The sequence below is a fragment of the Hipposideros armiger genome, unplaced genomic scaffold (genome assembly GCF_001890085.2).
Source record: "Hipposideros armiger isolate ML-2016 unplaced genomic scaffold, ASM189008v1 scaffold_100, whole genome shotgun sequence".
Taxonomy (NCBI): domain Eukaryota; kingdom Metazoa; phylum Chordata; class Mammalia; order Chiroptera; family Hipposideridae; genus Hipposideros; species Hipposideros armiger.
Genome location: NW_017731450.1, coordinates 2,355,382 through 2,367,606, shown reverse-complemented (window position 1 = coordinate 2,367,606; position 12,225 = coordinate 2,355,382). Strand labels below are relative to the sequence as shown.

The following is a 12,225-nucleotide window of genomic DNA, read 5'->3' as shown; positions in this document are numbered from 1 at the left end:
CCCAATACTTAAGTGTAAAATAGAATACAAAACGTTTTCGTTTCAAAGGTGTTTTGCTTCGTGTGGGCCCGGTCGGGATGCTCTCAGGTCAGCTGTCTGGGGAGGAGGGTCTGGGTCCAGCCGGCTGTCGCTGCCAGGCCAAGCCCCGCCCCTCCCAGCTCCCCAACAGCTGGGGCTCTCCAAAGCGACAGCTCTCTTGCCACCATTCCCCAGCCCCTTTCTTTTCAAGGTGCTATTTCTTGGCCCCTGGATCGTGAGAAAAATTAGCTCTCTCCTTTCTAGCTTTTGCACCTATACCCTGAAGACAGGCAGTGCTCCACCTTCCCAGAGCTGCACGGACATGCCGAGTAAGGTCAACCAGAGACACTCGGGCTTCAGGAGCACCTGCACTGTGTGGCGCCCAGCGCGGCCCTGCCCCCTTTAATCAGCAGACGCTTGACCGGTTCCCGTGGATCCCAGTTTTCCTCCCTGCCTCTCAAGCATGCCCTTCATCAAAGGAATCGCAACCCTTTTTATCTCAGTGTTGTGGTTTCACGAAGAGGGGCCTTAAAATAATTCTCTTCCAGGGAAACCCACTTCTCCCCTTTGCTTATTTCCAAAAGGAATGGTTGAAACTAAAGCTGCAATTTCCCCCTAATTTGGTGCAGAGATAACGGGAAACTGCCGCTTTGAATGAACAGCTGTACTCCGACCCCTGCTACCAGGGCACCCAGACTGGAAGCCACAGGGCAGCCGAGGCGTGGCTGGCTCAGCACCTCACCCCACAGGTGACACATGAAGTCCTAGGAGAGCCTACACCTTCAGCCAGGAGGGATCAGCGCATCCGGGATGCTGGGGGGCCCTGAGGAGCCGAGTAAACACAAGCCACGCTCCATCACTGACTTCTCGCCAGTGTAACAAGGCCCCGCCCCGCCATCCCAGGCCACCTTTCCAGTCGTCACACAAGCCGCACGATACTGGCTCCTCCTGCGAGCTGAGTGTTCTCACAGGCAATTATCGACCAACCCACACCCCGGGCCAGGCCGCCACGGCTCTCCCATCGTCTGGGGACCCAGCCTGCTCCCACCACACCGAGGGGCCTGGGGGCTGAGAGGGACCCCGGGAGGCTGGGGTGCAGGTCAGGGCACTGAGCCAATACTTGCTCCCCCACAGACACCCAGACCACTGAGGTGGGAACGCTGGTCCTCCTGGGTCACCTCAGCCAAGCGGCCAGCAGTGAGCCCCACTGTGCAACGTGCTTTTCAAGCAAGGTCTTTGCATCTGTGACAATAGCTAGAGAAACGCCCGAGAAGCACAAGAAAGCTTTAAAACCGCGTCGGGCTAAGGGCACGGCCAACAGGGACCAAGGGGGGAGGGCAGCAGGGAAGACCAGGCACTGAGAGGACGCTGGCGCCCCCTGCTGCCCAGGAGAGGGCCCAGGGGTGCAGCCAGCCACCACACGAGCACGCACACACGAGACAGTCATACGCGACAAGCACAACACGTACACACACATCAGACACACACAACAGACATGACAGGCACACACACAACATATGGACAAGACACACACACACAAAAAAAAAACATACAAGATGCTCACACATGACAGATACATACATGACACGACAACAGATGCACATACACAACAGGCACACAACACACACAACAGACACACACAGTGGTGTGAGCAGACAGAAAAACAGACACACTGATTTAGGAGAAAAGGAAATTAAGCAGTAAAGTCAAAATTTTTTAAAAGTCTATTAAAGTTTATGTGAAACATATGCTTTTCCTCAAAACCTTCAGCTAACAAATGAGAAAAGGAATCGCGCGTGGGAACCAGGATGCACACGCCAGCGTGAGGCCTGACGGGAGCGTGGTTTGCAGTGGGACCACGTGCGGACACAGCTGCAGAGGCAGAAATTGCTGTGAACCACACAGCACTGTGCCAGTTCCCTGAGTGGCCAGGACACTTCCGGGCTGCAGAGCCGGTCCCTTCAGGATGAGTGTCGGGCAAGGACTGAGGGTTCACTTCTGTGTGCAGTGTCCTCGGCCATGTCCCAAGGGGTCCATCCATCCCCTGTCACTGCCCCAGTTCCACATGGGACCAGCTGTTTGCTCAGTTTCTGTGCAGACTCCCGGCTGCTTCAGGATTCAGAGGTCTGTGGGGATAGCCTCACCCCCACGTGCCCTCACTCTGCTTCCACAAGGGTGCATTTTTCTCGAAAATTATCAGAAAGAAAGCTAGAGGTTCTCAAAACCTTCATCCTAGTAGGAAAAGTTCCAAGAGTTTACTGTGCATACAACTCCCCGCCACCCTGTCTCAGAGAACGTGTTTTGCACAGTCCTCACGGTGATGGCTAAAATCAGACGGATGGCAGTCACAGGTCCCTATCAATAACCTATGACAACTTGCTCCCCGCAAGACAGACAGACGCTAGGACAGATGGGTGCAGGTTTGAGTGGACAGGGAGTTTGAATATTAGGGTACTCTAACCTACGGCAGGGTTGCTATCACTTTGTAAACAATGTTGAAGACAATATAAGCGCAAGGAGTTATTATAACTGCCTGGGTGTGCAAGGGGTGACGCTGCCTCAGTCACCGGCCCCCCCCAAGTAGGACAGTGCAAGCACTTTTAAGAACAAGTTGAGAGCTAATCTAATTTTCCATATTATGCACAAGGCCACTGTGATAGTCCAGTGTGTGTGAGTGATGGGTGTGCACATGCATCAGACTTCTAGCATAGTACAGACTTCCACTGATTTGTAGGGATTTTTGCATGTTATAACAAATAATTCCAAAATTTCTCAGGAGTAGGGCACCGCCATGGGTTTGGTTTCTAGGTTCTGTGGAGAGGGGCACTTTTCTATGGACCCTTTCCTCCCAGCAGGCTCCACAAGGGACATCAGGCCCTGTGACGGGGACAGGTGGCAGACGGCTGTGGAGGAGGGCAGGCCTCCGCGGGCAGCCCGGCCCCGGGACGTCCTTCCACTGTTGCCCTCGGCAGCCCTCCACCGGGCACCACACAGGGCGTGAGACGCACGGCTCAGAGGCCTTCGGTCTCTCGGTTAAAAGGTGCTACCGCTATCCAAACATCGTGCAAAGCAATGGCAACAAAAAGAAGTGAGGGCCATGGCAAAACAGGAGGGAAACGCGTGTGAGAGGCGTCAGGAAACACCCACGGCATGTGTGGCGCGTCCGAGCTCCCAGCGGTAAATGAGCATGGCGATCTGTGATGACACCTGCCCGCTGCCTTCAACCAGCCCGCACGGGAAGCACGCGACAAGGAACACACCCCAGGAAGGGGGCGCCTAACGAGAGGCCTGACACGCCGGGCGACAAGCCACCCATTTTAACCCAAGCTTGTGATGCCTGCCTGGGCTTTCATTCACGCTCAGCTTGTCGCAGCACGGAGCCTTGCGATTGGCAGGAGGGCTCGGTGCAGGAAACAGGCCACAAGTGTCTGTCTGCAAAGCGTGTTAGTCTCTCTAAACCGCTCTTTCTGTATGAAGTCAGGTGACTCCAAGCTCTTCTAGAGGCGTCTGAACTACAGTCTGGAGCCTCGTCCCGAGTGCAACCTGCACAGAGCGGCTGACGCTGACCAGGTCTGAGCCCTGAAGAGCTTCGGGAACAAAGCACTGGGTCGCTCCCTGCCGGTTAGGGAAGTCGGGACGCGTGGCAGCTCCCGCCGGAAACCAGCCTTTGGCGCAGCACTGAAGCCTTTCAGAGCTGCCTGCAGGGAGCATCCCAGTGCTTCGCCACAAATGCGGGGACCCATCGTGTCTTTCTCCCTAGAGAGGTAGGCGGGCGAGGAAAAGGCTCACAGAAGGCTGTGCGGCCCAGTGCGCATCTGGGAGCCCTGAATGCACATCAAGACACAGGGTGCCGGGACGGATGTGCTGTTGTTGAGCCTGGGGACAACCGAAGGAACTCCCGAGTGGGGTAACTCGCACCCACACCCGCTCACAGCCCCCAGGGGCCAAGAGCAGCGCCCCGCTGCCAGCCAGCAAGCATGCAGGTGCCTACAGCCCAGACAGGGCTCTGCCACCAACCAGTGAGACTGCGAGAGGACCCAAATCCTATGAGCACAGCATGGGTGACACCGGGGGCAGCCCAGGGACCCGACAGAGGATCCCGCCAGGCTGAGCTGACCTGTGACCACGGGTGAAGCATTTGAGCCGCTATGTTCATGGGACTTTCCTATGCAGCAGATAAAGTGAATGCAAAATTCAGTACCTAGAAGTGGGGTGTGGCTGTAAGAAACCCCTAACATGTGGGAGAGGCTCTGGAACCCTGCAGTGAGGGGGGGCTGCAAGAACCTTGTGGAGCGTGATCAAAAGGCCTAGACTGCCTCCAACGGACAGCTGAAGGAACAGGCACACAGAGGACTCTGCCAGCAAAGGCTCAGAGACGGTGAAGAATGTTCTGGAAACTGGAGGAAGGACCAAATAAATGCAGGCACACCGTTGGCCCACACTTGCCCTGGCAGGGGTGGGTTGGCAGCTGTCCTCAGCTGTGCCCGCCGCTCTGAGAAAAAGGGACAATGACATGGAGCTCGGAGCCAGGAGCCCACAGGGCAGAGACAGATCGGGGCAGACCGGGGGCAGTGGCTCCTCAGACGTCCCATTCTCCCCTTTTGGGATGGAATGCTCCCCCAGGCCTGCCCCACCACTGCGAGGGGGGCACTGGGGGTAGATGACATCACAGCCTCACAGGGCAGCAGGTGAACTGTGCAGACTACTCCGGAAGTGGTCGCGCACCTGGAGCTGAACGCACCTCTGAGCCAGTGTTGTCACGGGCCCAGACTCTCGAGGACACAACTGTGTGACGCATATGTGAGGGTCACGGCTGACGGAGGCGGCAGGCACTGCTCAGACGCACGCCAGGGCCAAGACGGCAGTCCCCGGTGGTCACGCCTTTCTGCGGGCCCTTCCCCACGAGTGTGGGCAGGACCACCGACCAGCGTCTAACCTACAGAATACGGTACAGGTGATGGGACATCGCTCTGTGGCTGCTGTGTTATATGGCAAAGGTGAACGCATTTCAGGTGAAAATAAGGTCAGCTGACCTTGAGTTAATCAAAAGGACGACTGGTCAAAAAGTTTGCAAGTCACTTTTCTGGAAGGAGACCACCTCTCCTTTCATTTGTAGAAACTTCCGGTCATCTCCAGACTCCCTCCCTTAACAAGGGAGAAGGGTGCTCTCTGGCTAAAGGCAAGTAGAGGCAGAAGGACCAGCAGGGGACAAATGCTGAAGACCATAGACACCGGTGAATGCTTCTTAGTTCTGGAACCAAAAAGCTATTTATACAAAAGTATAAAAGTATGTTACCATCTAAATATGCTAGGGGAAGCTTTAGGGTGGAGCCACCAGCCATCACAGCCCACTGGATGGTAACGGCCTTTCGTCAGAGATAAGGTGACAACGCAGACAGAAACAGCCTCTTGGCAGGTGGCTCTCCCCTAACCCTGATGACAGGAGGCAGAAAAGAAAGGGTTCACTGGGAGGCTGCCCCCAATCAAGGAATAAAGCAAGGAAAAGCTAAGAGTGAGAAAGAATACAGGGTGGAAAGACCTTTCAAAAAAATTTCTTTGCCCTAAAAAAGTATTTTAAAAAAAAGGTAGATGTGAAGATCAAGTAGAAAGAAACACACGCAGAATTCTATGAAAGCAGACAGTCCCATCATAGCATTCTAGAAATGGAGCATTCTGATAACCACAGACAACGGAAGGAAGACAATGCCTGTATAATAACACTGTGAAGCAAGGAGGTGAAAGGAACGATGAAATAGAATGTGTTACAAGGTCTAATAGAGTGCAGAACGCTAAAAAGTATTTTGATGCACTGGACAAATGAAGGAAATATTTTAAAAACTATCCAGAAGAAAAAAAAAAAAAAGCCCACAAGGCTTCGTTCTGGCTTACATAACAGAAGAAGATAGAAGGGGAGGTTTTTTTCCCCAGAGCAAAATCTGGACACTATTAATTGACAATGACAGAGAAAGGAGAATTAAGTAGGATGTGTAGCCAGTTCAGTGTCACAGACGTTTAGATTGACACAAACGTAAAGTGTCCCAGAGGCTGGCGAGCCAGGCAGTAGGCTGGGAGGGCTTACTAAGGAGCAGGAACGCAGAACAAGCACGTGTGCATGGAGACACCAGAGCACCGCGCAATCATGAACGCTCCTTACCTCGTAATGTCCACCACACACACATGCAAGCAACAAAAAAGAGGCTAACCCGGCCACCCTCCCGAGTGCTGGAGCTGCCTGACGTGGGAGGACACCCACGTCCATTATTCAAACCTCCAGCATATTGCTCTCCTTCCGCCAGGCGTCATAGAGTTCCTGGAACAGAGATGACTCCTGCCTCAGGCCTTAGATTTGGGATCACAGCAACGCTGCACACGTCGACCCCCACAGCACAGCTGCTCTGGAAACGCAGCTCCATCACCAGTCCAGATCCTATAACTCTTGCGCCAATCCATTAGCAATACAAGAGCACCCTCACGATAACCCCCAAACAGGCACACACGAACGGCTGAGAGCACTCACACTAACCCCTAACGGGCGCACACGAACAGCTGAGAGTACTCACACTAACCCCTAACGGGCGCACAGGAACAGCTGAGAGTACTTACTTTTATTGTAGCAGGTGGCCAGCACACCTTTGTCTGCAGGACTGGCGCTAATGTGCCAGATTTCACCCACTTGATGGAGAAGGACATTTTTATTTATAATGTTATTTTCGTCGTCAAAATCGATGATGTGGATCTACAAATACAACAGAGAGCGCATCAGGACCTCACTTCATGAAACCTTGACACAAATAATCACATGCACCTTTAGCATCTTTAACTAGTGGTCATTCTTATCATACTAACAGTATCCACCTCCGTGGATTCTGAATTCCTCTCAAAAGAGAAGCAGGAATTCCCTGGAGACTGCTGTCAAGGCTGCAGCCACATAACATGGCCCTGGCGTATCCAGTCCCAAGGAAAGACGACACCAGAGCTGGGTCAGGCCACGGCTGGTGTCAGGGCCAGTCCTACAGTGTTGTGCGGTCAGCCACAAGCCTCTGGGACGTGCTGAGTGGCTGTGAGGGTGGGGCAGGGCCAGGCACTGCTGCGTCCTCAGGCCTGGGATTGCCCAGCTCTACCCACTGTGCTGGCCGTGACATATGTCAAGTGGTGGCAGCTGGAAACAGTGAGAAAGCACTGTACGTCACACACCTTAAAATTCTTTTTAAAAATGATCCAGCAGCAGCTGCCAACACTATCATCCTATAACATTAATTATAATAGTATTACGCTTAGCCACTAAATGAAAAGTTACACATGCTATCACCATGCTTTTCTGGATAACTTTGGAGGAACTAAAATGATTTTCACATTCACTCGCTTACCAATACACAATGAGAAAAATGAAATAGAATCTTTTTTTAAAAAATAAATTTAGAGGGCCGGCGTGTGGCTCAGCTGGTTAAGAGCTCGCTCAAGAGTTTGAGCTCTGAGCAACAGCGGTTCGATGCCTGGCCTGAGCTGAGCAGCTGCTGAGCTGCCAACAGGTGGCAGGATGGCTCAGTTTAAAAATAAATAAATAAATAAATAAATAAATAAATAAATACATTTAGGGGGCTGGCCGAGTGGCGTGTTGGTTAGGAGTTAGCTTGGGACGCCAGCTCTGAGCAGCAGGACCCCGGTTCGGATCCCACATGAAGGTCAGTGATGCTGCGCCCTCTACAGCTAAGATGGTGAACAACAGCTCGACCTGGAGCTGGGCTGCTGGGAGTCGCCAGCAACGGCGTAGGCTGCAGCCCCTGCTGCAGTGGGGCTGGCCAGCAGCAGGCGTGAGTTTTCATGAACTTTCATGAGCTGCCGTGTGCTGTCGCCATGAGCGGCTGTCCAATGGCCAGCGGCCAGCGAAAGACTGCCTCACTCGGGAAGAGCGCAATGATAACACCAACATGGACCAGTGAAGCGACGTCCTCCACAACTAGACTGAAGAACCAAAGGACAGCAACTTGTCTGTTCCCCTTCCCCAATTCCCCAACTGTTCCCCTCCCCCAATACCCCAATAAAAATCATAAAAATAAATTTAAGGCCGGCCGAGTGGATCATCGGTTAAGAGCTGTCTTAGGATGCAAGCTCTGAACAGCAGGTCCCTGGTTTGGATCCCACATGAGGGCCAGTGACACTGCGCCCTCTACAGCTAAGATGCTGAACAATAGCTCGACTTGGAGCTGGGCTGCAGTGAGTCACCGGCAACGTTGTAAGCTGCAGTGGGGCTGCAGAGGGCTGCCGTGAGCCACCGTGAGTGGCCGGCAGCCAGCGTGAGCTGCCGTGAGTGGCTGTCCAATGGCCGGCGACCGATATGCCTCAGCCGGGAAGAGCGCAATGATCACAATATCAACATGGGCCAGTGAAGCGACGTCCTCCCCAACTAGACTGAAGAACAAAAGGGCAGCAACTTGTCTGGTCCCCTTCCCCAATTCCCCAACACTATTCCCTCCCCCAATTCCCCAATAAGATCTTTTAAAAAAATAAAATAAAAAATAATGAAAATAAGTTTATACAAGAAAATAGTCATGGATCTGCACAAAGATTTATATCCAAGAAAGTTCACTGTGTTGTTGATTCGATATCATCATGAAAAATTAGAAGTCACTTCAATGTCTGGCAATAGGGAACTGTTCAAAGAAATGGTAGTGTTTGGCTGTTCTGTACCACCGTGAAGCCAAGCCATTCAGGGTAAAAAGGCTGTTTAGTGCCAGTGAAAGGACCCATAATCTACACTTCAGGAGAAACAGCGAATGCAGCACTGTACAAACACTACACCCGTTTTCTGTTTAAACAAGCACGCACATCCAAAGGACAGACAAGCTGGAAGGTGACTGGGTGTCTCTGGATGGTGGGAACAGAGAGAGCGGTTTCTCCTTCCCTCCTTTGTGGTTGGCTTGTATTTTTATCATCCTTTCATGATTAATATGCATGACTTTGCAATCAGAACAAGCATTAGAAGCTATTTTAAACGTTCCCATGACACCCAAAGCCTCTGCACTCTGATCTGCTTCAGGGGCCCCGCATTATCCCCACGGCTTCCCTCAGTGTCCGACATGGTAACAACCTCCAGTCCCTCATGGGGTCGCGGTGGCCTCAGTCGAGTAGAATGCAAATCCCGCCTCTGCCACTCAAGGAGGTGGGACCCTGAACCTCTCAATTTCCTCACGTGTACACTGAGGGTAAAGGAACAAGACACCAGGGTGACCAGACATCAAATGCAGCCATGCACGGCTTACGGGGAGCGGGGCCGTACACACGAGTGCCATCCCCGCTTCCGGGGCCAGGTGAAAAACCGTGAGTGTTACTTTATCTTTCAACTATGTTCAGTACGCGTCTACCGGCACTCAGAACCCAGTGCAGTTTTCCCAGGGGTTCGGAAATGTTGCTATGGACAGCTTCTTAAGCTGTAACGCAGCACTTTTCTAAGAAGTTAAGGTTTACCGTACACTTTCTCTTTTCTACATCCAAGGGAACTATACCTGTATATGCTTTTTCCCTCCATGGACAAGTTACCCACTAAAAGGCCTATTGACAATTAATTACTAAATGATTATTAAATGATTATTGAGAAGACTATTCAGCAGTATTTACTAAAGTTAAATATATGTATACATATATATATATATATATGTATATGTATATACAGGGGTGCCAAAAAAATGTATACACATGACTTGTATTTTTGTTATCAATATATATTGAGTATTACAATTTTAATACAGTTTTTTCCTTTTTTAAAATGTGTATACATTTTCTTGGCACCCTATATATGTATGTACACACACACACACACACACACACACACACACACACACACGAGGTCTGACAATTAAATTCATGAACTTGTTGCAACCGTGTTGTTAACCTTTTTTGATATCAGAGGGATTATTCATTATGAATGTGTACCAACTGGACAAACAGTGAACCAAGTTTACTATTTGGAAGTGCTGAAAAGGCTGCGTGAAAAAGTTAGACGACCTGAGCTTTTCACCATCAATTCATGACTCTTGCATCACGACAATGCACCAGCTCACACGGCACTGTCTGTGAGGGAGTTTTTACCAGTAAACAACTATATTGGAACGCCCTCCCTACTCACCTGATCTGGCCCCCAAGGACTTCTTTCTTTACCTGAAGATAAAGAAAATATTGAAAGGAAGACATTTTGATGACACTCAGGACATCAAGAGTAACATGACAACAGCTCCGATGGCCATTCCAGAAAAAGAGTTCCAAAATGGCTTTGAAGGGTGGACTCGGCACTCGCATCGGTGCATAGCTTCCCAAGGAGAGTGCTTGGGAGGTGACCATGGTGATATTCAGCAAGGAGGTAGGTAGCCCTTTTTCTACCATGAGTTCGTGAGTTTGTCCTATCTCGTATATCTTAAATTATAAAACTACCACCCCCAGCGCCCTGCAAGTCTCCCAGCGCGGCAGCTGCCTGCGCTCCTGCCGGGGCCACATCGCCTGCTGGTCCAGAGCCCCTGCACTTGTCCGGGGAAGGGTCTTTCTTCTCAGCACCTCGCCAGAAAGCTCTTTTCTTTCTTGTGAAGACGCGGAGCACACGCTGTCCGAGCAGGTCTTCCTCCAGGTCTGTTTCTCACACACTCAGGCCCGAGGAAGTCCACCTGTGCCTGTGGAGCAGGGAGGAGCCGGAGACCCAGAACTCCTGACCTGACACTCTGGTGACATGGCCCTGGCCTTCGTCCTTAGCTTGACGAGTCCATCCTCATGGACAGGTGCAAAGGATACCTCCTCGTGAAATGTTTCAATCTGGGCACGGTCAGAAAGAATGATAAGACAGCACCTCCATAAACACACAAGTCAAAGTCACCACAGCAATATGGAACACGTGCCAGGCACAGTGCCAGTCTGCACTCACCAGCTCCTCTAACCCTACAGGGGCCTACAGGAACCATTACAGCCACAAGCTGCAGGTGAACAAAGAGCTCAAGTAACACGGCTCCGTTAGCTAGAGGGCTGGCTCCAGAGCATGTGCTCCGAACCCCATCACTGGGGCACATGGCGATTCCCCCCCAAAAACCACTGGGGTGCATGGAGATGCCCCTCACAAAACCATCAGGATGTATGGTGATGCCCCCACAAAGCCATCAGGATATAAGGGGATGCCCCCCACAAAGCCATCAGAGCGCATGGAGATGCCACACCCTCCACAACAGGGGGCTCTGCACTGCAGCAGGGAGGCAAAAAAAAACAAAAAAAAAACGGTAAATAGAGGCAGTTCCTGACTCAGGAGAGACTGTGCCTTAGGCATCTATTCTCAGCACACCACCCCCACCCAGCCCACATGGAGCTGCAGGGAAATGTTCTGTTGATAAAAACATACAGTTACAGGCCGGTTACAAAAACAAGTAATGCAGGGGCCGGCCGAGTGGCGTGATGGTTAAGAACTGGCTTGGGATGCCAGAGGGCCCCGGTTCGGATCCCACATATGAGGGCCAGTGACACTGCCCTCTACAGCTAAGATGCTGAACAACAGCTCAACCTGGAGCTGGGCTGCCGTGAGTCGCCGGCGATGGCGACGGCGTAGGCTGCAGCCCCTGTGGCAGTGGGTTGCCATGGGCTACCGTGTGTAGCCAGCAGCCAGCGTGAGCGGCCAGCAGCCGCAGTGAGCGGCCGTCCAGAAGCCGGCGACTGGTCTGCCTCGCCAGGGAGGAGCGCAATGATGGTGCCAGCTTGGGCCAGTGAAGCAACGTCCTCCACAACTAGACTGAAGAGCAAAACGACAGCAACTTGTCTGTTCCCCTTCCCCCAATTCCCCAGCACTGTTCCCATCCCCCCAATTCCCCAAAAAAAATCTTTAAAAAAAAAAAACAAGTAATGCAGAGAAAGCACTTTAGTTGAGGTGAGTGCAAAAGATCTCGGGGCCCAAAGGAACACCACTCGCTATTGGCTCAGAGGCGGGGAAGGCGTGTGGTCATCTGGGAAGCACTTCAACATCGCTTTCAAGTCTTCATGTCATGTCTGCGTTCTTAAAATGCTTTCGGCAGCTTACAATGAAGATCAAACTCATACTAGATTTTGAATTACGATTATTAAAAATTTTTAATTGGATTAACCAGTGTTGGGCGATAAAAATTTAGGAGTAAGAGTTATAAAATTTATCAGAAAGCCTATAAAGATGATCCTAATCAACTCTCCCTCACTTCCTGGGGCATCGGG

At 51.6% G+C, this 12,225-nt stretch overlaps 1 protein-coding gene across 2 annotated transcripts in view; it reads right to left on the bottom strand.

Moving 5' to 3' along the window:
- EIPR1 (EARP complex and GARP complex interacting protein 1) overlaps nt 1–12,225 on the bottom strand; it is a 95,954-nt gene that overhangs the window by 70,095 nt on the left and 13,634 nt on the right. The window contains exon 3 of one of the 2 annotated variants that reach the window (XM_019646316.1): nt 6,622–6,754. The exons of the other annotated variant lie outside the window; for it this stretch is intronic. Within the exon in view, the coding sequence (XP_019501861.1) occupies nt 6,622–6,754 (133 nt within the window). The remainder of the gene's footprint in view (nt 1–6,621; nt 6,755–12,225) is intronic. 2 annotated transcript variants of the gene reach the window in all.